The sequence below is a fragment of the Schistocerca americana genome, chromosome 1, assembly GCF_021461395.2.
Source record: "Schistocerca americana isolate TAMUIC-IGC-003095 chromosome 1, iqSchAmer2.1, whole genome shotgun sequence".
Lineage (NCBI taxonomy): Eukaryota > Metazoa > Arthropoda > Insecta > Orthoptera > Acrididae > Schistocerca > Schistocerca americana.
The window spans coordinates 750,295,157-750,321,046 of NC_060119.1; the positions used below are offsets into that span (position 1 = coordinate 750,295,157).

The 25,890-nt window shown below is 43.8% G+C and overlaps 1 protein-coding gene across 1 annotated transcript in view; it reads right to left on the reverse strand.

Annotated features, from left to right (window-relative positions):
• LOC124594023 (follistatin-related protein 5-like) overlaps window positions 1-25,890 on the reverse strand; it is a 227,429-nt gene that overhangs the window by 103,250 nt on the left and 98,289 nt on the right. The window contains exon 5 of the mRNA XM_047132378.1: window positions 19,544-19,837. Coding sequence (XP_046988334.1) covers window positions 19,544-19,837 — 294 coding nt within the window. The remainder of the gene's footprint in view (window positions 1-19,543; window positions 19,838-25,890) is intronic.

Genomic DNA, 25,890 nt, shown 5'->3' on the forward strand with positions numbered 1-25,890 from the left:
ACGTAATCAACAAAGTGTTATAGGAAACAATAGCACATCTAATAAATTTTACTTGCAATAAAGTTCAGCGAATATATCAGTAAAGGTGTATCCATAATAGCGTTCCTATGAGATAGTAAATTTTATAACTTGGGAACTTACGGGCAGAATGATGGGCTATCTAGTTAAGTGTATTTTTTACAGCTTCCCTGAGCGTTAAGGTAAAACATAGCTAAGGCTTAATGTCCCATCGTCAATAGGATCATTACTGAGTAAACGAGGATGTAAACTGTGAGAAGTGGGGACAGCTTGAATTCATCGGTTCTTTTCTGACTCTCTGGAACTAGCCCTTCGCGAGAAGCGGTCGTTTTTTATCACAGATTAACGTGCGTGTCCTACAGCAATCCCGCTTAATACCAGAGGATAAATGGTTCATGGATTCGGCCCAGAGGTCACTGATGCGGAAATGTTGACCTCTATCAACGAATCCCATCTAGTTGTTATGTCATAGGCGTCGACTATTCCTCAGGGTTGTAACACAAGAGAATTATTGTTCCTGACTTCTGCACTGTAGACTGTCTGAGGAAAACCATCCGCACATTAGTGGACGTTAATATGGGGAATGTCCATCCTTCGTCTTTATGACGGCCTGAACTCTACAGGGGATACTTTTGACAGAGTGCCTCAATCTCTGTGATGGAATGGCAGCCCATTCTTCCTCGAGAGCCAAAACCGGAGAAAATAGCGATGTCGGACACTATGGTCTGGAGCGAAGTCGACCTTTCAACTAAACAACGGGTGTTCTGTTGGGTACAGGTCAAGACCCTGGACAGGCCAGTCCATTTAAGTGATGTTACTGCCCAATGGGGAATGTCCATCCTTCGTCTTTATGACGGCCTGAACTCTACAGGGGATACTTTTGACAGAGTGCCTCAATCTCTGTGATGGAATGGCAGCCCATTCTTCCTCGAGAGCCAAAACCGGAGAAAATAGCGATGTCGGACACTATGGTCTGGAGCGAAGTCGACCTTTCAACTAAACAACGGGTGTTCTGTTGGGTACAGGTCAAGACCCTGGACAGGCCAGTCCATTTAAGTGATGTTACTGCCCAAACAACATTGCCTGAAAAGATGCTGCTTTATCAGAGTTATGATGATAAAAACATGGTCTCCGACGTATTCATCAACTCTAACCACTACGCTATGTTGTAAAATCTGTTCATACCCTTCCGCATTTAGTTGTTTCTTAAACGCAATAAGTGAAGGACAACCTAGCAAGGAAAATCACCGCCGTATCAAAACACCACATACTCAGCGCTTTACTGTTGGCACTAAAAATGATGGCAGGTAACTTTTCACAGACATTTGCCAAACCCTAACCCTTCCATCAGATTACTACAAGGTATAGCGTGGTCCGCCACATCTGGCATCGCTAAACATTGAGCGCAGAAATGTACCCCTGAGACAGGGGAAGCGTCTTAAGACTGGCAATCAAAGCCTAGCCACTACGTAACTTCTTCATTAAAAAAGAAAAAAAACGCATCAGGAATGGCGGCAGAAGACTTCCGCAGTGGAAGCAATCCTCGTTCTGCCAAGGGCCTTGTCAGGCAGGGCGAAGGGGCGAACAGACGGTCAGGGCACTATCTTGCTCTTGAGGCGGAAACTGCACATAAAAAGGATGACGAACCAACAATGATCAATGGTATGAATATGCAGAAGACAACAGGAATCAGATAAATTGAATAACCAACGAAAGGGTGACACTCTACGAGTCGGAGCATGGAGTGTCATAAGTTTGAACTTGGTAGGGAAGCTTGGAATCCTGGGAAGCAAAATTCAACCGCACAATCTAAGTATTGTGGGAGTCCGCGAAGTGAAAATAAGATAAGAATTCCAAGTTAGATGAGTGTAGGGCAATCCTAACACAAAATGGTTTAACAAGAGTAGGATTCAATACCAGTAGGAAGGTAAGGAAGAGAGTGAGTTACTGTGAACTCTTCAGTGACAGGGTTGTCCGCATCAGACCAACGCTTGTGAAAGTAGTTCAGGTATACATGCCGACGTCACAAGTAGAAGACGAAGAGAGGCAGTACACGTGATTCGGACAGCGTGCGATCTGCGGACCACTGTTTGACTGAAATAAAATGTTATTTCCATTTTTTTTTTTTACCGAAGATAAAGTTTTGAATTTATTCGTCGTTTTTGAGCTACCTGCATTTGTGAGCTGTTTGTAAAATTTACAATCAATATGGTATGTATGCCACTTCGTTACGTTGTTCTTTGATGGCTACTGATAAATTATTTCCACTGTTAGTACGTGTTCACGGAGTCTCGTTGTAAAACAATTCCCACCTTGACCGAAAAATAATTTTCCACAGTCAGTACTCAAGATCGAAAAAATATTGTGGGTTGTTGTAGCCAATGGCATATGTGTACTCTTATTGTGCTCTGTAACCTGAACCCGGTTTTTAGATTTTGCATTTGTAGGACGTGTTGGATTTTACCTGATACTTTCCCCAAGTCAGATAATGCAATTTATTTGTCTTTCTACTTATTTTGCCCTCAGTTAAGTGAAAATTTCTACTTTTAATTTAATCTTATTAATTTCGTTTATTTTGCAATAAATCATGTCGAAAATATCCATTGTATGCTATAGTCTTTGGTTACTAAACACAGGATTTAATCCGAAGAAGAAATTTCTGAGAATTCAAATTTGGAGCACAGAATTGTACGTAGTGAATCATGGAATGTGGGACAAAAATCGAAGCGTCTAAGATAGAGCTAAAAAAATATAGTGTTAAAAGTTGTATAGCTTTATAAGATAAAAATGAGAAGATTGTTAGCACAGTCGGCGAGCAAACAAACGGAGAACACTGTCAAAAGAAGCGACAGGATGATAGGACATTTGTTAAGACGTTAGGGAATAACTTCCATGATACTGCATGGACCTGTAGAGGGTACAAACTGTAGATGAAGATTCGAATACAAATAGCGAATAATTGTGGGCATAGAGGGAAGTGGTACACTGCGATGAGGAGATTGGCACGATAAATAAATTCGTTGCGCGCCACATAAAGCCAGTCAAATGATGAATGACAAAACAAAGACCTAAAAAAAGAAAAAGAAAACAAGCAATAACATTTCTGCAGAAGGTGGCATCTTTTCGTTGTTACCTGTTCCGATGTTTGTGGAAGCCACTGTATGGTAGCGTCAAGGCTTGTTTCTAGCTTGATGTGAGGTTTCTCAGGAATTCTAGGGAAGACATTGTCAGAGGTCCACTCTCTGGGTGTTCGTGTATTACTACGAGAATGCTTCCGCAACTAGATGAACGTCGGCTCAATTACTTGATATTTCGGATGAGGTTTAAATGCAGGAAATATTGCAGAAAATTTGAATACTGCGAACATACCATTAAAGTTATGTTAAACAGCATTTTCATTTCTTCATATGCAAATATTGCAACAAAGAGCATCCTTGGTGCCTAAATAGTTCAAGTAGAGTTGCTAAAATTAGATTATGAACAGTAGTTTTCATTCCGCTTAAACTCATAAAGAAACAATTAGGAAGTGATTAACCGATAAACTTGTAATGGGTTGACAACACTAAATTTGCTGTCAACGATGAGTCCAGTTTAGCACTCTCATTATCAATCACGCCCCTTCTGAACGGGCTTAAGAGATAGTGACTATTTCACGACAGCAGATAGCTTTCATCACGCGCTGCAAATAAACTTTTGAAAAGACTTGACAGGAAGTGGCATCTTCTGCAGGAGTTCTGTTAGTGGGGGAAGGATTTGTCCAATGAAATGTGACCAGTTCTGACTCTGACGTAAATTTGTTGACTGGGCGAAATATTAAAACAAGGTCATGGAGCAGCTATACGTGCTCTCTGGCGCGAAGATGGCGGTTTATGGCATTCAGGAACTGGCTACAACCAACTTAAATACACAGACCAAAAGAAAGGAAACGAGGGGTTGTGGTAGGTTTGTTTCTACATCTGAAAGATGATATCTATTCAGATTTCGCTCCAGTCGTATGAAATTGGTGCTAGTAGCGCCACTATGAGGATACAAATCAGATTTGCTTTAAATACGCGATGTAACGGTCATGAGAGTTAGCTACCATTGAGATTACGCATGGTGAGTTGATGTTAGTCAAGAATATCTTTAAGGCGGCAAAGGCGGCACCTTTATCAACACCTCATTGGGTTTGAACGTGGTGGCGTAGTAGCGATTCGAGAAGCTGGATGCTTCTTTTACGATACTTCAGAAAGACTTGACCGGATTGTAGCCACCGTACATGGTTGCTGGCAGCGGTGGACACGGGTATATGCGGTCGCAAGAAGCAAGAAGACCGGCCTCCGGACAGCCACGTGGCACTACCGACAGGGAACGTCATCGTACTGCATCTGCAGCAGCAATCTGAGCAGTAGTTGGGACTACAGTAACTCAACGAAATGTTAGATGCCGGTTACGTCAAGGACGGCTCCGAGCCAAACGCCTTGTAGCATGTATCCCACTAACCATAAACCACCACCATTTGCGACTTCAGTGGTGTCATGAGAGACGCCACTGGAGGCCTGGGTGGAGGTCTATTGCGTTTTCTGATGACAGCTGGTCTGCCTCGATGCCAGTGATGGCCGTGTGGTGGTTAGAAGGAGACCGACTAAGGGCCTTCAACTAACCGGTATTCGTGTTAAGACACACCTGGAGTTTTGGTCTTGGGTGCGATTCCGTATGATTACCGCATGAAATGGTTCAAATGGCTCTGAGCACTATGGGACTTAACTTCTATGGTCATCAGTCCCCTAGAACTTAGAACTACTTAAACCTAACTAACCTAAGGACATCACACACATCCATGCCCGAGGCAGGATTCGAACCTGCGACCGTAGCAGCCGCGTGGCTCCGGACTGACGTGCCTAGAGCCGCTCGGCTACCGCGGCCGGCTTATCGCATGAACCCTGACTGAAAATTTTCTGCATAAATCTAGTAATTCGACCTGTTGTGTTGCCATTCATAAACAGCATCCCATGGCACGTTTTCCAAAAGAATAAGGATGACCTCATATCGCTGTTGTAACCCAACATATTCTATAGAGTGTGACAAGTTGCCTACGCCGTCTCTAATGCAGACCTGTCTCCAATAGATCGTGTATTGCACATCATCGGAAGACTACCGCAGCGTCATTCACAACCAGTATTAACTCTTCCTGCATTGAGCGGCCTACTCCAACAGGCATGGAACTCCATCCAGCAAACAGATGTCCGGCCCCTATACAACACAACGCATTCACGCCTGTATCCTTGCATTCAACATTCTGCCGTTTACACCAGTTATTAATGTAGCAGCATTTCACATTTGCAATGGCCTGTCTCACGCTTATAACCTGTAACCTTGCAGTGTTAATCACTTAAATTTGTCACCTAGCCAAATACGTATATTCCCAACATCTTATTACTCTACATTCATTATCTTTTGCTGTTGCGATCATTTTTTTCCGTCGGTGTACTTCGCCAACTGCGCTTTGACCTGTGTGTGAGAAGTGAAATTATCACTATTCCTAGTATACTAATAAATTTCTTACCTCTTCTTTTTTCTGACCTTTATCCAGTATACATATGAGGTCCACATATTAATTTTTGGATTTGCCGGTGTTTGTGGTAGAGCGTGGCCAGATGCCGTTATATATTCCATTGCCCCTCGCCTCTACTCCCAAAGACGGAATTGGTGCATTCGTATCAACACCTGCCTGCATCCCATGAGAAAAAGTGGGAACGTTTTATAAATGTTTTCAAATCGTGGAAATCATGCGGGACAAGCGTAGCAGCTAAGAAGCCGAGTATTCAACTAGTGGGTATGTAGGTTACTGTCTAAATCCTCCGTTTAGGCCGGCCAGCACATCGGTCCTCGTCGTTAATCCGCCAGGCGCCTCTCTCCGAATCCCCCCAGTGACGTGCTAACGCGACCGGCTTTCCGGCAGTCTCATGACACACATACGTACAGGGTGAGTCTGGTGAGACGTAACAGCCCTTTTACTTTATGAACGGCTACACATATCGAAACGTGGCCTTAGGCAAATGTTAGAGCGTCGAGAATCACGTATGTTTTTGTATGATTCGTCTTTATAGCGCTGGTATTACTGGAGATGCTGAAGCGAGCACTTTCATTAAATAGAACCCTATACTTTCTATAACTGCATCCGATAGCTCTTGAGAAGATGGTTACAGTGATATAGCGTTGGTTAATGTTGGCGTTGAAACCTGTAGTAAAAAATTTCGAGAAATTTCTTCGCATGTGAGGACATGGTGACCAAGAACGGCATTTGCGTTGGGAACACTGCCAAGCAGGCCTGCCGGACCAGGTTGCGTGTCTGTATACCCTAATGCCGGCCTGTGCTTCCAGAATAAAGCTTTATTTCTCCTTTAACCAACTTACGACCTAGATGCACGTTCACCTACGAGATTGTGTATGGAAATACGACGTAGACTAGAATGTAGCCGAACACAAAGGGCTTAGGAAACCTATTTCACATTTGTGTATCCTCCCAGATCCACATGCACTGAAACAGTGAAATCAGCTGTTGATTCTTCAAATATAAAGAGGTCTTATACGCAGCTACGGTATTAAATATCTAAATGTTATAGGGAAGCTTTGACCTGCCTTCTCTTGTATTTGGCTGTGTGCTTCTTAGAGGTAAAATACATGCTGTTGCACAACTGTATGCACCTATGCTTCTCTGAATTGTATCATATGGGATACATTCGTTGAACAAAACATTTTATTGAAAATAAATATTCTTCTTAACGAAACCTCGTTTCATGCTGAACGTAAGCGTGTAATAGCTACATGCAAACACTGTGTCACACTTCTTTGATATTTCAATGCAATTTAGTCAGAAAACATACGTGATCCTCGACGCTCTAACATGAAATAAAGAAATTACTGTCAATGATTTGGTAACCACACAAGAAAATAACATAAATATTTCGTCCAAGAATATAAATTTATCCGTTATTTAAGCATGAGTCCAAACTGTTCACCAAGTACGGAAAGGCGAATTTGCAATCTCCGTTCGAAAGAACGACGAATAAATGTAATTACAGTGGATGATACTGTAGGACATGCGCTGTCGATTCGACGACACATATCGCCTGATGTAGGCGAGGTTTCGCCATAGACTGCACCTCTGTGTGCTTTCCAAACAAAGAAACCAAGAGGACTCAAATCGGAGAACCTCGCAGGCCATCTGACGATAGAATTTATTCCCATCCAACGTCCAGGAAAATTCCATTCAATATTCGCCTTACAGCACGGGACGGGTGAGCTGGACAATCATCGTGTCGCAGCTACATACACTGTTGACTTCCCAGTGCTACCACTTCTAGAATATTCGTCAGAAAGAGTGCGTACGAATGTCTGTCTTGAACGCCGCAGATGATGTAAGGTCCCAAAATGTAATTTCCTAATATGCCACACCATACAGTGACGCTCCACAGCCGTTGATGTTGCACCCGACGAAGCCAGTGTGGATTTTCGGCTGCCCAGTAGTGCACGTTGTGCAAATTTACATTAGCGTTGTTAGTAAACGTTGCTGCATCGGTAAAGAGCACACGTTGGAAATACGTAAGATACGTCTCTCAGTTACTGAAGAGCAAACCTACAAAATCATATACGACTCTCGAAATCAACGTCGTCGAGTGCCTGATGTAGTGAAAACTGATAAGGATGGAAATTCTGGCTGGATGCCAAAGACACTCGTCAGGCTGATACTACCTTCAAAATATGTCTCATACTACCAGGCGGAATCATTAACGTCTAAGCCAGAACAGCTTCTTCGTGTTCACTGTCAGTTGCAGTCCTCTTTCTTGTCCTCATTCTGACGTTAAAACAGCCTGTCTTAATGATTCGTGGATCTGCCAGGCACCTAGGATTTTGGGGATCCGGATGGATAGCCCTGAGCCGCTAAATTGTTATTACTGCATACTTTCATAAAAAAGTAGCATATCCAATTTTTCTTCATTGGTGTACATGTCTACAGGCAACTAATGTTAAAGCAGAAATGAGCGATCTGCAGTACTGACAACTAAACAGGCAAATGTGCCGATTCCGGCCGCCATGCTCTCACATTCCAGGAAATTTCTGAATTTTTATGACAGGTTTCAACGTCAACATTAACAACGCTATTTCACTGTAATTGTCTTATCAAGAGCTACCAAATGCAGTTATGGAAGGGTACGGCTCTATTTAAAAAACGTACCTGCTTTAATATCTCTGTTGATGGCAACAATAAAAACATTACCTAAACAAAAAAACACATGACCCTCGGCGCTGTGACATTTGCCGACAACCACATTTCGACATGTGTAACCGTTCACTAAATAAAAGGAATGTTACTTCTTACGTGACTCACCATGTATAGTAGTAATCTTTTCTCTCTCTCTCCTCTTTTTGAACCATTAATCTTTGGACTGGTTGGATGGATCCCGCCACGAATTCCATTCGTGCGCCAACCTCTTCATCCCAGAGTAGCACTTCCAATCTACGTCGCCACTAATTTTCAGGATGTATTCCAATCTGTGTCTCCCTCTACAATTTTTACCCTCTACAGATCCCTCTTGTATAATGGAAGTTAACAGATGTCCTATCATCCTGTCCCTTCTCATTGTCAGTGTTTTCCACATATTCCTTTTCTCTTCGATACTGCACACCTTATCAGTCCACCTAATTTTCAAATTCATCTACAGCACCACAACTCAAATGCTTCAATTACCTTCTGTTCCGTTTTTCCCTCAATCCATGTTTCACTACCATACAATGCCGTGCTCTAAATGTACATTCTCAGAAATTTTTCCCTCAAATTAAGGCCTATGTTTGATCCAGTAGACGTCTCTTGGCCAGGCCCTTTTTGCCATTGCTAGTCTGCTTTTGATGTCCTCCTTAATCCGTCGGTCACTGGTTGTTTCGCTGCTTAGATAAAAGAATTCCCTAACTTTATCTACTTCGTGATCATTAATCCTGATGTTAAGTTTCTCGCTTTTCTCATTTCTGCCATTCCTCAATACTTTCGTCTTTCTTCGATATATTCTCAATCCATTTTCTGTACTCATTAGGCTGTTCATTCCATTCAGCAGATCATGTTGTTCTTCTTCAGTTTCACTCAGGATAGCAATGTCATCAGCGGATCGTATCATTGATACCCTTTCACCATGGATTTTCATTCCGCTCCTGAATCTTAATTCCATCACTGCTTCTTCTATGTGCAAATTGAACAGGAGGGGCGGAAGAGTGCATCCCTGTCTTACATTGTTTTTAATCCGAGCACTTCATTCTTGGTCGTCCACTCTTATTATTCCCTCTTGGCACTAATATATATTATATATTACCCGTCTCTCTCCTACAGCTTTCCCCTATTTTCCTCAGAATTTCGAACATCTTGCACCATTTTACATTATTGAACACTTTCTCCAGGTCGTGAACGTGACTTGAATTTTCTTTAGTCTTGCTTCCATTATCAACCGCAACGTTAGAACTGTCTCGCTGGTGCCTTTACCTCTCCTAAAACCAAACGTATCATCATCTACCACATCCACATTTTTCTTTTCCATTCTTCTTTATTTTATTCTTGTAAGCATCTTGGGTGCATGAGCGTTAAGCTGATTTGTGATAATTCTCGCGTTTGTCGGCTCTTGCAATCTTCGGAATTGTGCGGATGATATATCGCCAGACATACATTCTACACACCAACATCAATAGTTTTATGGCCACCATCCCAACGATTTTAGAAATTCTGATGGAATGTTATCTTCCCCTTCTGTCTTATTGGATCTTAAGCACTCCAAAGTTTTCTTAAATTGTGATTCTAATACTGGATCCCCTATCTCTTCTATATCGCCTCCTGTTTCTTCTCCTATCACATCAGACAAATCTTCCTCGTCACAGAAGCCGTCAATATACTCTTTCCACGTATCCACTTTCTCCTCTGCATTTAACAATGGAATTCGACTTGCAGTCTTACTGTTACCACCCTTGCTTTTAAATTCACCAAATGTTTCCAGAATTAAATGAAGTACTGGTGGAAGTAAGGATGTGAGGGCGGGTCCTGAGTCATGTTTGGGTAACTCAGATGGTAGAGCACTTGCCAGCGAAAGGAAAAGGTCCCGCGTTCGAGTCTCTGTCCGGCACTCAGTTTTAATCTGCCAGGAAGTTTCACCGAAGGTTGTTTTGATTTCCCTGTATGCTGAAACTGTCCTTCCGCCAATCATTTCTTTTTCGATTTCTTCACGTTTTTCCTGTGGTCATTTCGTGTTAGCTTCCCTGTACTTCCTATTATTTCATTCCTCAGTAACTTGTATTTCTTTATACTTGAATTTCCCTGAAAATTTTTGTACTTCCTTCGTTCATCGACCAATTGAAGTATTTTTTCTGTTACCAATGGATTTCTCGCAGTTACCTTCTCTGTACCTATGTTTTTCTTTTCAACTTCTGTTATTGTCTTTTTTAGAGAAGTTCATTCCTCTTCAACTTTACTGCCTACTGAGCTATTCCTTATTGCTGTATCTACAGCTTAAGAGAACTTCAAACATATCTCGTCATTCCCTAGTACTTCCGTATCTTGCTTCTTTGCTTATTTATTCTTCCGGACTAGTCTCTTAAACTGCAGCCTGCTCGTCGTAACTGATCTGATCTGATCTGATCTGAGTCTACAGCTGTTCCTGGTTACCCCTCATAACCCAGTATCTGATTTCGGAACCGCTTTTGGACCATTACGTGATCTAACTGAAATCTTCCCGTAAACCCTGGACTTTTCCCAGTACACCTCCTCCTCTTGTGGTTCTTGATCAGAGTATTCGCTATTACTAGCTGAAATTTATTATACAGTTCAATTAGTCTTCCTCCTCTCTCGTTCCTTGTTCCAAGCCCATATTCTCCCAGAACCTTTTCTTCTACTCTTTCCTCTATAACTGCATTCCATACCACAGTGACAATTAGATTTTCATCTCCCTTTACGTATTGTATTACCCTTTCAATATCCTCATATACTTTCTCTGTGTCTTCATCTTCAGCTTGCGACGTCAGCATGTATACCTGAACTATCGTTGTCGGTATTGGTTTGTTGTCCATTCTGATAACAACTCTGTCACTGAACTGTTCACAGTAACACAGTCTCTGGGCGATTCATAACGAATTCTACTCCCATTATACTATTTTCCGCTGCTGTTGATATTACCCTATATTCAGTGACCCTTATACTCACTGACCCCTACTATTTGTAGATTGAGCCTTTGCTTTTCCCTTTGCAAATTTTCTAACTTCCATACCACGTTCAAATTTTTGCTCATGGTCACCCCCCCCCCCCCCCCCCCCCCTCTGCATCTCCTCCTGAAGATCCGAATGGGGGACTGTTCCGGAATCTTCTGCCAACGGAAATATCATCATGATACTTTTTCAATTACGGACCACATGTCCTTGCCTTGTCATCCTCATGCCATTGATCACTGCTGATTCTTCCGCTTTTAAGGGCGGTTTCCCTCCCCAAGGACAACAGACGGACCCGAACCTCTTTCCGCTCCTGCACCCTCTTTGACAAGTCCGTTGGCAGAATGAGGATGGCTTCTTATGGCGTCAGTCTTTGACCGCCAATACTAATTATTAATGAGAATATAGACGGTGGTGGGTTTCGAACCCGTGACGGAGGACGTTACGATAACCCATCAAAGAGGCTAGCCCCAGACCACACGTTAACAACGAGGTTTAGTAACCACACTAGAACGAAATGTGGTGATTCAGGTGAGGCAAGCTCGAAGTGTTTACCGAGAGTCTTCCACTTGGGAAGTAACAGACCTCTTTTATTATCTAAACCTTTTCTATCGTCTTTTATTTTCTTCTTAAGGAAATGGTAAACTATGTTTTCCTTCTCAAAAATGTGCTTATGTACCACATGTGTTTGCTTTAAGTACCAATGGATTTATGTAAAAGAGCACTAAGAGAAGCTGCAGAAAAAGACGAAGCAGCTTTGTTACGGATTTTTTATTAGCAAACGACCCTCCATAGTTGCGAAGATGGTGAGTCGATCTGTAATGTAAATAAATGAATGAATATCTGGGTGAGCTATGCTCCTGAAAAACGCCCTCTAGAAATCTATGAGGGACACTCAATTAGCAATGCAACTCATTTTTGTCGGCCAATTTTGGTGGTAAGAATGCGATATTTTTTTTTGGGGGGGGGGGGGCGGAGGATGGTGGATGACTAGGAATATTCCCGCTTCAGCCCCTATAGATTTATGAAGAAATGATGGGTGGTGGCGCTATACGTAAGCTTCAAAGTGGCGTCTGTAAAAGAGGTGCGTTCCAGGCTGTGAGTTGTCATTGAGTTTCTCTTTGTGGAAAAGCAGAGCATCGCAGATGCTCGTATGTTCTTGCAGAATGTCTACGTAGACCTGACTTTGAACAAAAGCACGGCGAATCATTGGTGGATTCCTCTATCATATCGCATCACGATCGCGCAAAGCTCTCCGATCTCCCGCAGCCGGCCGCTGTGTTCGAGCGGTTATAGGCGCTTCAGTCCGGAACCGCGCTGCTACTACGGTCGTAAGTTCGTATCCTGCCTCGGGCATGGATGTGTGCGGTGTCCTTAGCTTAGTTAGGTTTAAGTAGTTCTACGTCTATGGGACTGATAACCTCAGATGTTAAGTCCCATAGTGCTCATAGCCATTTGAACCATTTTTGATCTCCCGCATGCCGGTCGGCCGCACATAGCTGTGACTCCTGCACTGTTGGAACGTTTGGATACTCTCATTCGAGGTTATAGGCGGGTCATAGACACCTAACTGCTCAGCTGGATGTCTGTGCTGGTCTGCGCAGCCGAGAGGAGCTCAGAAAACTTCATTTCTTATTAATCCACTCTACAGCCCGAATCTTGCACGTTAGGACTTCCATATGTTTGGCCCACTGAAGGATGCTCTCCGCAGGAAGCTGTGTGTAAGATGACGTAAGGCCACACTGAACAGAGTAGCCAAAGGAATGGGGAATAGTATAGTGTACTGGACTCTTGAATGGAACCAACCTGCTTTCAGAAAAATATCTGTTACATTACTTATTGAATGCCCCTCGTACTTCCAGAAGGATTCCGAGAGCCTCCTGGACAAAGTGCATCGGTAGCAGTTGATACACCGCCTCCAGAGCCTCCAGCAACATCATTCAAAAATTTCTACTAAAAACAAAACAGGTAACCATTCAAAGTCATTTGGGAGAAAAATCTAATAAAACCCCTCTCAGATTTCGGTTGACCGTTACTTTTCGTAAAAACTATCTCTTGCTACAATGTACCCAACAAGTGCTGGCTCACTATATCGATACAGTGACACAGAAAACCATGAAGTGACAATGCTTGATTCCATTCCTGTGTATGGCAACGCACATCATATTGTTTTAACCTTTCCCTGTTTAAAAAGTAACTTCGTTGATCACAAAGGACAGCTAACTCAGGACATCAGAAAATCAAATGTCTTAAACGACCAGCTTCGCTACAGAAAGCACACTCAGTTGCCCCATGATACTGTTTTAAGATTTTTCCCAGTCTACCAACGTTCCTCAGACGCAAAACCGGTGGCATTTTATTGGTCAAATCCTACCCGCATTAACAAAACTCCATTTCTAGCGAAGTCTTTTCAAAATTTTCTTACCCCTAGTGCTGTCATGAAATAGTCTCTGTCCCTTAAACCCGTCGAGTAGGCCCCACCATGAACCCTCTTGGAAGTATTAGGGGAAATATGATCTGTCATGGACGAAGTCCGCACATGTTATGGTAACAGAAGCCAGCTGTAGTGTACACGCGAAGTAGAGGAGAAAATGGTGGTTTCGGTCAAGAATGATATGTTACAGGATTGACATACAAGACGCTGTTTGAATGGTTACACATGCTCTGCAGCTGTCATTTTTACTTTAATTTTGAACTGTTGAATAACATCAGTACTAGCCCACTATCAAGTACACTGACAAACGGAAGGTACAGGGAAATTTTGGAAATTTGTGGTAAGGTCTGATGGGACCAAACTGGTGAGGTCATCAGTCCCTAAGCTTACACACTACGAAAGCTAAGTTAAACTAAATTACGCTAAGGACGACACACACACACATCCATGCCCGAGGGAGGACTCGAACCTCCGACGGGGGAAGCCGAGCGGACCGTGACAAGACGCCTCATCTCAGACCGTTCGGTTACCCCGAGGGGTCCAAGGTACAGGGACTCGGTGTGATAACAATCGGTTATAAGTTACATACAGCAGCAAATCGCATGATAAAATGGGCTACCATTAGTAATACGTTGTTGTTGTTGTTGTTGTTGTGGCCTTCAGTCTAGAGACTGGTTTGGTGCAGCTCCCCATGCTACGCTGTCCTGTGCAAGCTTCTTCATCTCCCAGTACCTACTGCAGCCTACATCCTTCTGAATCTGCTTAGTGTATTCATCTCTTGGTCACCCTCTACGATTTTTACCATCCACGCTGCCTTCCAGTAGTAAATTTGTTATCCCTTGATGCCTCAGATCATATTCTACCAACAGATCCCTTCTTCTAGTCAAGTTGGGCCACGAATTTCTCTCCTCCCCAATTCTATATAATACCTCCTCATTAGTTATGTGATCTACCCATCTAATTTTCAGCCTTCTTTTGTAGCATCACATTTCGAAAGCTTCTATTCTCTTCTTGTTTAAACTATTTATCGTCCACGTGTTGTTGTTGTCACAAAACTAGTATCACAAGCACTTTTAAGAAGGATACACATACACATTTAAAATTATGTGCATCTCCAAGTATCATCGAACTCGTGCTACACGTTATGACCTCATAGTTTTTAATGTGGGCATGAAGCTACAGAAAATGACTTACAAAGAGGTTATGCTGAATTAAAAAGACAACATAAAAAATTTCGCACCGTTTCGTCAGTAGCGCTCACGATGTCTCAGCAACAGGTCCACCCCTCCATCGCGCAATGCATAATTATCAAATTTATTGCTCGTGAAGGATTTACACCGGCGGAAATTTGCGAAAGATTAAGTGCACAGTTCGGTGATAAAACATTATCAAGGACGCGTGTGTTTGCCTGGCATAAAAAGTTCAAGGAAGGACAACAACGTGTGGGAAAACAGCAACACGATCGTCGTCCTCGGACCAACATTACAGACAAAAACACTCGTGCAGTTAAAGACATTATTGACGAAGATCGACGGGCGATAATATCAGAAATTGCACAAAATGTCGGTATCAGTTATGGGAACTGTCAATCAATCATCACAAACGACCTACAGTTCCGTAAAGTGTATTCCAGATGTGTCCCTAAGCTTTTGACCGAAAATCTGAAGTTGAGACGTTTGGAGGTCTGTCAGAGGCTTACAGCAAGGTTTGCGGAAGAAGGTGACGCATTTTTTAGTCGGATCGTCACCTGCTACGAAACATGGGTTCACCACTACACTCCAGAATCCAAACAAGCCAGTAAGGAGTGGCGGAGGAAAGGGGCAGCAACACCAGTGTAAGCCACGACTCGACTGTCAGATAGCCAGGTTCTTTCAACCGCTTTTTCGATCAACGAGGCATTTTGTTGATTGATTTTTTGCATGAGCGTCGCACAGTCAATTCTGCTTACTACTGCGAACTGTTGAACAAGGCGAGAGTTGCGTATCACCGTAAAAGACGAGACCAATCGATTCGAACAGGTCATCTTCCTCCACGACAATGCTCGACTCCATACTGAAGCTCTAACTATCTCCAAGCTACAGGAAATGCACTGGACTACACTTAACCATCCACCTTACAGCCCGGACTTATCTCCCTGCGATTTCCTTTTATTCGGACTGCTTAAAGAAGCTCTAGGAGGGCGACGATTTGAAGATGACGAGAGTGTGGAAGACTTCGTGCGCAACTGGCAGGTGACATGACCCAGTTCTCTTCATGATGAATGTATCAAAAGCTGCCCATACGCTGCGATAAATGCATTTGCAAAGCAGAGGACTATGCGGAAAAATAAACTATTGAGTTTTTCAAGAAGTGAATTTAAATAAAAAATAAAACCCCATTTATATTTGATCCGCCCTCGTACATCGAAGAAGTAGTTGACACACAGAGATGATGCACACAGGTGTCGTGAATAGTCTAACAATTTTCTTCACTTTGAACTAGATGTGGTAGGATAGAGTAAATGAAACGGCCAAAGTGTATAGTTTACCAGTTGAGTAGAGAGGTATTCAATAAATTATTACCCTTGCAGCTATACAATGAAAAAGGACCGCAACAACTCAAACAACTAATGATTATGTAGCAGTGTGGTTTCCCGGTACAGCTATCGCGTATGTTTGCCATAATAGCGACGACTGCGACTCCAGTGGTTCTGTAATTTTTCGTCGAAGAATAGGGGCAGAACTGCTCAGGAACTTTCCCTTTCGCAAGACCTTTCGTTGACTCAAACTCTGTCACATTGATAATTTGGGTATAGATTTCTGTTTTCTCTGTCACGTACCTTTGTGTACATTATGCGAAAACTGTTACGAGGGCGCGCTGAAATAACTGCCTCCGAATATTTTATGTGAAAACCCTTAAAGATTTTTAAATAAAACAAACGTTGATAACATGCTAAATCTTTATTCTTCATGTCCACATTATACAAACCCTGTTACGAGGGAGTGCTGAAATTAATGCCTCCTAATATCTTATGTGAAAACTCTTAAAGTTTTTTAAATAACACAAAAGTTATTATCGTGCCAAATCTTTGCTCTTCATGTCTGCTTATTTATCTCTCAAGATAGTGACCATGGCGACGAACAAATATCTCCCAACAAGAGACAAGTTAGGTGCAACCGCCACTGTAGAATGTTTGACTTCACTGACTAAGTCAAACCCTCACCTCTGCTTCCACCACTTCGTTACCATCAAGTGAAGTCCTCGAGGGTATTCTTTAAGTTTTGGAAACAGATTAAAATCGGATGGGCCAAGTTGGGACTGTATGGAGAATGTTGCAGACGTCACAGCGCTCCTGTGTGACCTGGCACTTACGTGCTGAAGGAGAGGGTGCTCCACCCCGCAAGGGGTTCAGAAGACGACTGTCCCAAAACTATAAAACATACAGCAAGAAACACTTATCTAGAAACGTCAGTGCTACGTGGAATTCACTGACACGGGTTGTCCGTGAAGGCGTGACAGCAGCAAACTTTGCTAGTCTGTACATTGGGTTGCCTATCTGCAGTCTCGAACTACTGGACGCGACGATACACAGCGGAGAGGATCAGAGGGTTAATAATGAAGCTTTAGGATCGCACAGTTAATTACAAGAATACTGCAAATCATTAGCAGGCTCCCCTTCACCAACAGGGCATTGTCGAATAGCAATAATATGCATCAAATTCCCATTGGTTCTGTGATAAACTATCGTGGGTCAAATAAGGTCTCATCCTAGGGAAATAGCTACACCGGGTGCTGAACTTCCTTCCATTTTGACCAACATAAAGGTTGATGGAAACATTTTAGACGCCTTCCCAAACTTAGAGCAGACCCATATCGTTAAACATAACGTGTGATGAAACAATCTCCTGAAAAAATATGCATACAGGGTGGTCCATTGATAGTGACAGGGCCAAATATCTCACGAATTAAGCATCAAACGAAAAAACTACAAAGAACGAAACTCGTCTAGCTTGAAGGGGGAAACCGCTATGATTGGCGCTATGGTTGGTCGCTATGGCTGGTCCGCTAGATGGCGCTGCCATAGGTCAAATTGTTATCAACTGCGTTTTCTTAAATACAAACCCCCAATTTTTATTACATATTCGCGTAACACGTAAAGAAATATGAAAATGCTCAACGGGCGCGTGCTATGTATGGTGCTCGGTATCCTGGACGACATCATCCAAGTGTCCGGACCGTTCGCCGGATAGTTACGTTATTTAAGGACACCTGGAGTGTTCAGCCACATGTGAAACGTCAACCACGACCTGCAACAAATGATAACGTCCAAATAGGTGTTGTAGCTGCTGTCGCGGCTAATCCACACATCAGTAGCAGATAAATTACACGAGAAAATGGAATCTCAAAATCGACGATGTTGAGAATGATACATCAGCATCGATTGCACCCGTACCATATTTTTATGCACCAGGAATTGCATGGTGACGACTTTGAACATCGTGTACAGTTCTGCTACTGGGCACAAGATTAATTACGGGACGATGACAGATTTTTTGCACGCGTTGTATTTAGCAACGAAGCGTCATTCACCAACAGCGGTAACGTAAACCGGCATAATATGTACTATTGGGCAACGAAAAATCCACGATGGCTGTGACAAGTGGAGTATCAGCAACCTTGGCCGGTTAATGTATGGTGCGACATTATGGGAGGGAGGATAATTGGCCCCCATTTTATGGATGGCTGTCTAAATGGTGCAATGTATGCTGACTTTCTGCGTAAAGTTCTTCCGAAGTTACTATAAGATGTTTCACTGCATGACAGAATGTCGATGTACTTCCAACACGATGGAGGTCCGGTACATAGCTCGCGTGCGGTTGAAGCGGTACTGAATAGCATATTTCATGACAGGCGGATTGGTCGTCGAAGCACCATACCATGGCCCGAACGTTCACCAGATGTGACATCCCCGGATTTCTTTCTGTGGGGAAAGTTGAAGGATATTTGCTATGGTGATCCACCGACAACGCCTGACAACATGCGTCAGCTCGTTGTCTATGCATGGATTGGTCATCGAAGCACCATACCATGGCCCGCACGTTCACCAGATGTGACATCCCAGGATTTCTTTCTGTGGGGAAAGTTGAAGGATATTTGCTATGGTGATCCACCGACAACGCCTGACAACATGCGTCAGCTCGTTGTCTATGCATGTGCGAACATTACGGAAGGCCAACTACTCCCTGTTGAGAGGAATGTCGTTACACGTATTGCCAAATGCATTGAGGTTGACGGACATTATTTTGAGCATTTATTGCATTAATGTGTTATTTACAGGTAATCACGCTGTAACAGGATGCGTTCTCAGAAATGATTAATTGACAAAGGTACATGAATCACATTGGAGCAACCGAAATAAGGTGTTTAAACGTACCTACGATCTGTATTTGAATTTAAAAAACCTACCTATTACCAACTGTTCGTCTAAAATTGTGAGCCGTATGTTTGTGACTATTACAGCCCCATCTATCACAAAGCGAAAAAGTGGTCCAACTAAAAAATTCATATTTCTTTACGTACTACGCTAATATGTAATAAAAAATTGAGGTTCCTATGTAAAAAACCGCAGTTCAAAGCCGTTTGACCTATGGCAGTGCCATCTAGCGGGACACGCATAGCGCCATCTGATTTCCCCCTTCAAGCTAGAAAAGTTTCGTTCTTTGTAGTTTTTTCGTTTGAAGCTTATTTCGTGAGATATTTGGCCCGGTCGCGATCTATGGACCACCCTGTAGACATGGAACTTTGCAACAACTACACGAGAAGCGTACCTAAAAATGCACTCGAGGAATTGTCGCAGGTGAAGTTTAATTTTTTTCAAAGTTGCCGACGACTCACTGTGCACGGTGAGGACGTGCGTCTGGACGACGTCCTCGTTGCGCTGGGCGTGGCAGGTGTAGTTGCCGGCGTGCACCAGCTGGACGCGCGGCAGGAACAGCGAGCCGTCCGGGAAGACGCGCAAGTCGTGTGCGGCGCCGGCGGGCAGCTGCGCCAGGTCCGCCCCGTGGCGCCGCCACACGATGGGCGGCGGTGGAGCCCCGGTGACGTCACAGCGCACCTCGACGCTGTCGCCGACGCGCGCGCGCAGCCGCCGCACCTGCACCGCCTTGTCCAGCGACACCACCGATACGCCTGCACAGGCACAGCGTCCGTTACACCTAAGCGTATCGCTGGATAATGACACTGTAATGATACAATGTGCTGATTTTTAACCACATGACAACTCGACGTCATGTCCAGTATAAAATGAATACGTTTCAAAACAAAACAAAACAAAAAAAAACAACGAATGCAAATGTACAGTTCGATTTCTGTTTTTGTTATGCTAAATTAAAACTTTTATCTTAAACATTACGTATTAAGTCGTGTTATGAGACATATTCCACGTACACTCATGCTCATAAATTAAGGATAATTGCAGAAAGTGGTGCCACACGACGTGGCACTACACAAAACTGGCGCTAATAGCATAGGCACAAAGGGAAAACACACGACACAGATCTAAGTCCCCAGTATTGGTGAAAAGTTGAGAAAACCGTTCCGGAACACATATGCTACAAAACGCCAGTGTTTCCTGCGCATGTACCCCGACATCAATATGGAATATGATCACCACGCACACGTACACAGTCAGCACAACGGGTTGGCATATTCTGGATCAGCTGATCATGCTGCTGCTGGGGTATAGCCTCTCATTCTTGCACCAGTGCCTGTCGGAGCTCCTGAAGTGTCGCAGGGGTTTGAAGGCGTGCAGCGATACGTCGACCGACAACATCCCAGACCTGCTCCATGGGGTTTAGGTCTGGAGAACAGGCAGGCCACTCCATTCGCCTAATATCTTCTATATCAAGGTACTCCTCCACGATGGCAGCTCGACAGGGACGTGCGTTATCATCCATCAGGAGGAAGTTGGGACCCCCTGCACCCCTGAAAAGGCGGACAAACAGGTGCAAAATTACATCCCGATGCACCCGACCTGTTACAGCTCCTCTGTCAAAGACATGCAGGGGTTTACGTGCACCAATCATAATCCCACCCCACTCCATCAAACCACGACCTCCATACAGGTCCCTTTCAAGGACATTAAGGGATTGGTATCTGGTTCCTTGTTCACGCCAGATGAAAACCAGGTGAGAGTCACTGTTCAGACTATACCTGGACTCGTCCGTGAACATAACCTGGGGCCACTGTTCCAATGACCCCGTACTGTGTTGTTGACACCAGGCTTTACGGGCTCTCCTGTGACCATGGGTCAAAGGAATGCACCTTGCACGTATCCGGGCGAATAAACCATGTCTGTTCGCCGGCCGAGGTAGCCGAGCGGTTCTAGGCGCTACAGTCTGGAACCGCGCCACCCCTACGGTCGCAGGTTCGAATCCTGCCTCGGGCATGGGTGTGTGTGATGTCCTTAGTTAGTTTTAAGTAGTTCTAAGTTCTAGGGGACTGATGACCTCAGACGTTAAGTCCCATAGTGCTCAGAGCCATTTGAACCATGTCTGTTCAGTCGTCTGTAGACTGTGTGTCTGGAGACAACTGTTCCGATGGCTGCGGTAAAGTCCCGAGCAAGGCTACCTGCAGTATTCCGTGGCCGTCTGCGGGCACTGATGGCGAGATATCGGTCTTCTTGTGGTGTTGTACACCGTTGATGTCCCGTACTGTAGCGCCTGGACACGTTTCCCGTCTGCTGGAATCGTTGTCATAATCTTGAGATCACACTTCGTGGCACACGGAGGGCCCGTGCTACGACCTGCAGTGTTTGACCAGCCTACAGTCGCCCTAGTATTTTACCCCTCATAAGGTCATCAATATGTGTTCTTTTAGACATTTTTAACTCACATTCACTATTAGCACGTCTGAAAATGTTTGCACACTTAATCGCTGCACCGTACTGTGACATACGTCATACATGCGTATGTGGACTGCTGCCAGCTCCACCGTGCGACTGCAGGTCAAATGCACCGCATGGTCATACCCTGAGGTGATTTAAACTCGCAAACCGCCCACCAGAGCGTTGTTTCACCATGTATCAGCATTATCCTTAATTATGAGCATGAGTGTATGTATACCTCGTTACGACCTGAAGATGACAGCAAAGTCTATTCAAACGGTTGTATTAGACAAAGAAATATTTATACAGTGTTAGCTGCAAGCAGTTGAAGGTTTTTAGCTATTAAAATATATCATTCCTTCAGTTTTCTTAAAATGAGAAAATTCATTGACACTGTAATACACAGGGTCACTAACGTATAATATGTGCATACTGAGGGTTTGTAGTATTAGTGACTCATTTATCGCAGTCAACGACTGGTGCTCAGGAGACCTCTCTGTGCAGCCTCTGGTTTTGCTCTGGAGGCAGTCGCAGTGGTGAATTTAGAAGTGAAAGGTGTTTTGCTACATTCACTCTAGGGTAAAAGCATGCCCCGACCACTTCAGCCATTTAAACGGGGTCGTATTTTGTGCCTGCGGGAAACTGGATGGACGTGGCGATTCAATGCTACACATGTGGGGCACAGTGTATCCGTGGTGTGTCACTGATTTCAGTCGTGATCTGTGGAACGTTCGCACAACTGTAGACCAGATTCTCCACCAGCGCGTAGTAGAGATGAACGTCAAGATCGGCGCATTATAATAGCTTTTGCATGTCCATCCCTGTGAGTGGAGGTCTGGGGTATTTCAGCCTTTCACTTATGTGAGAAAATGATACACCTATAGCCATCCTTACGATGCATTTATTGTATGGCTACCAGTTTCGGTGCTTCAGTGCACTATTTTCAGGAACAAGCTGATGCGAAGGGGTTAACACCATTCGTATAGAAGATGCAACAGTGGCTAAGGCCTGTAACTGATTTCAGCAGGTTACCTGTAACCGCGATATTGTCTCTCCAGCCGTCAGCCATCAAGTTGACAGAAATGGCATCATAAGGACGGCTGTAGATGTTTCATTCTCTTGCTTTATACGAGCAGTGGTGGCCAACCGAACACTGTACAGTGAAGGAATCCATGCACCTGCTGGGCCACCAAGGATCACTGGAAACCATCAGCTTGCAGCAGGACTAAGATTACGTGTGCCTGCGGCCAGTTTACCACTGACACGGTAACACCACCAGAGATGGCTATTCTGGTGTCATGAGTCAACTGGTGATTGCAATGGTGGTCTGTTTTCTTCAGTGATGAGTGTAGATTCCGTCTTTATGCTGTTGATGGACGTACACATGTACAGCCCGGACATGGAGAGCTGCCTTTGGATTGCATTCGCCCACGACATACAGGTCCCATACAGGATTAATGGAGTGGTGGTCCATCAGTTACAAATCGCGTTCACGTTTCGTGTTTCTGCAGGGTAAAGTAACCAGTGTCAGCTACATAGCGCAAGCTGCTGTTCCCGGGCTACGGACATTACTTGGAGAGGGAGATTATGTTTGTCAGCGATCAGTGCACGTCCACATATGGCTCCTGCGACGCAACGTGCTCTTCTTGTCCATAACGACGAGATCGCCACATCTACTGCCAATTGAAAACGTGTGGCAGATGATGTCGCGGGAATATACTCCTTCCACAGAGCAAGCATGAACCATTGTCTAATCGCAGCAAACACGCAAGATACTCAGGACAGTCTATCGCAAGATACCATTCGGCAGCTTTACGATCAATTGCATTCGAGAATACACTCCTGCGTTGCCGTCAGAGGTGGATACACTGTGTACTGGTGCGACTCTTAGGACATCCTTTTGAGACGTGTATGTTTCATTTGGCCGCAATTTATTATTATACACTCCTGCTACTACGAAAAGCATGGTTTATCAAATGGTTCAAATGGCTCTGAGCACTATGGGACTTTACTTCTGAGGACATCAGTCCCCTAGAACTTAGAACTACTTAAACCTAACTAACCTAAGGGCATCACACAAATCCATGCGACCGTAGCGGTCGCGCGGTCCAGACTATAGCGCCTAGAACCACTCGGCCACCCCGGCCGGCATGCTACATCAGCTGTCCACAAAAGTTAGCCGTAAGATGACTTTCCCCTTGAGGATGCTTTTCTTAGACCTTTTCTACCGTATTCTGAGTTATTTAGTACCGTTACTGGCTCTTGGAACTACAATTCTTTTCCTGCAGCTTATATCAGAGTTGAGCGAGGCTATATTGGCAATCTTATGAGGTCACAGGGTGGAATGAGGCCACTACGACAACTACAGATATCTTGATTTGATGAAGCGGTAGGGGAAACTGCGCCAACAGAAACTACTTGCCTTCTGTTTTGCTGCTGCTTGAAAACAGGAGGTGATTATCCCATCTCTGCACCAAACCTCTAATTTTCATTGATTAACAATAAATAAATCTGTCTTTTGATACTGTCCAAAATAGCATGGGAGACCCACTCGGTATTGTACCATTATGATAAATTTTAGATACGATTTTTAGATAATATTATAAATAAATTTTGTATACGCTATTGCCGTAGTGAGGAGAACAAATCGTGGGGACTACGCAATGAATCACCACCCAGTGAGGTGGTTGACGGCAAAGTAGTTAATGCTACGTCTGATGGTATAACGTTAGAATGAACGCGGGTAAGCTCTCCAAACAAAGCAGATTAATTACTTGTTCAGAAATATTTAATTAACCTTGTGGTACGTCAGTAACACGTATTTTTCAGTTAAAATGTGGTAAATGACTGAATTCTGACCACTAATATCGGATGAGGGTTCATCGTGCCAACTTGAGTGGCGTAGGTATGATTAGGTAATATTGTAGAATTCAGTTTGCTGTTTTTAATAAAAATTTTTGGCATCTCTGTTAACTTTCTACTTCGTTATTTTGATGCAATAAGATTTGCGAGGTCGCAAAAGGTCAATGATATTTACGGCATTCGACGCCTCATATGTTATCTACCATGCAAACACAATATTGGCTGTTAATGACAATACGGGGTGTGACTGGAGGCACCCAGCGTTGAGCACAGCATGAGACTATGGAGTGTACTTGAGCTGCTAAGTTGACAAATAACCCATAACAGTTCCATAATGCTAGTGGCGTTGATACAAAACACTGCAATGGCAACGACAAACAAAGCAAATATTCCATTACATCTAGAATAACAGTTGCCAAAGCTAACAAAAAATGGTTCAAATGGCTCTGAGCACTATGGGACTTAACGTCTGTGGTCATCAATCCCCTAGAACTTAGAACTACTTAAACCTAACTAAACTAAGGACATCACACACATCCATGCCCGAGGCAGGATTCGAACCTGCGACCGTAGCAGTCGCGCGGTTCCGAACTGAAGCGCCTAGAACCGCTCGGCCACCGCGGCCGGCTTGTGATGTTTCTTCTAGCTTACGTTCCGGGCTGAGCACCTTAACCGCGAGACCACCGCGGCCGGCCAAATGTAACAGTTCGTCAGAAAGCAGGCAAGGAATTTCGCAGAGTGAGAAAGAATTGGTAGATGAAATATTAGCGTTTCTGCAAGATGAGTCAATGGAATGTGTGGTGTCATATAAGGACGACTGTGCGGCCAACGTACATGAGGAGTACAATGATGAAAATACGTGTTTAACAAGAGAAAGTGATATTGAAACAGGTGTAGATCCACGTAGTTCATCATCTTTGGAAGAAGGCGAGCCACAGATCCATCTCCAGTGAAACGAAGGAATGGACAATCGTTGTCCTACATGAGAGAGTACTAATCACAATTACGTACATGGAGATCATCCGCAGCACAGTAAGAAGAAAACCAATTGTGAACAGGTTCAGAATAAGTCCGCATCAGTATGACCATGTAGTGCATAAGAATAACTACGGATATTCGAGGGAGGATAAAGTGTACGTGTTACAAAAACTGGTGTTTGTGCGTTTCAAGAATGCTTGACAGAATTTGCAGGATATGCGTGATAATGACCCGCTACGTAATCCGCATCAAACTTCTCACCACTTATGTTAGAGTGATTTCAAGGGAAACTGTAGATAGTTGCATAACTTCAAAAGTGCTACAGAATCGGAAGACGTAAGATGACGAAATTTCAAACAATGCGTCAACCTGAACAAAGTGTCAACTTTGCGATGTACAACAAACTGCGGAATCAGCCCGAAAAATTTGTAGATGACATAAACAAACTTATCGCATCGTTCAGTAAGGAATTTGTTCTTAACTCCGAAAAGTCGGCATTTGTAGAGGCAATGCATAT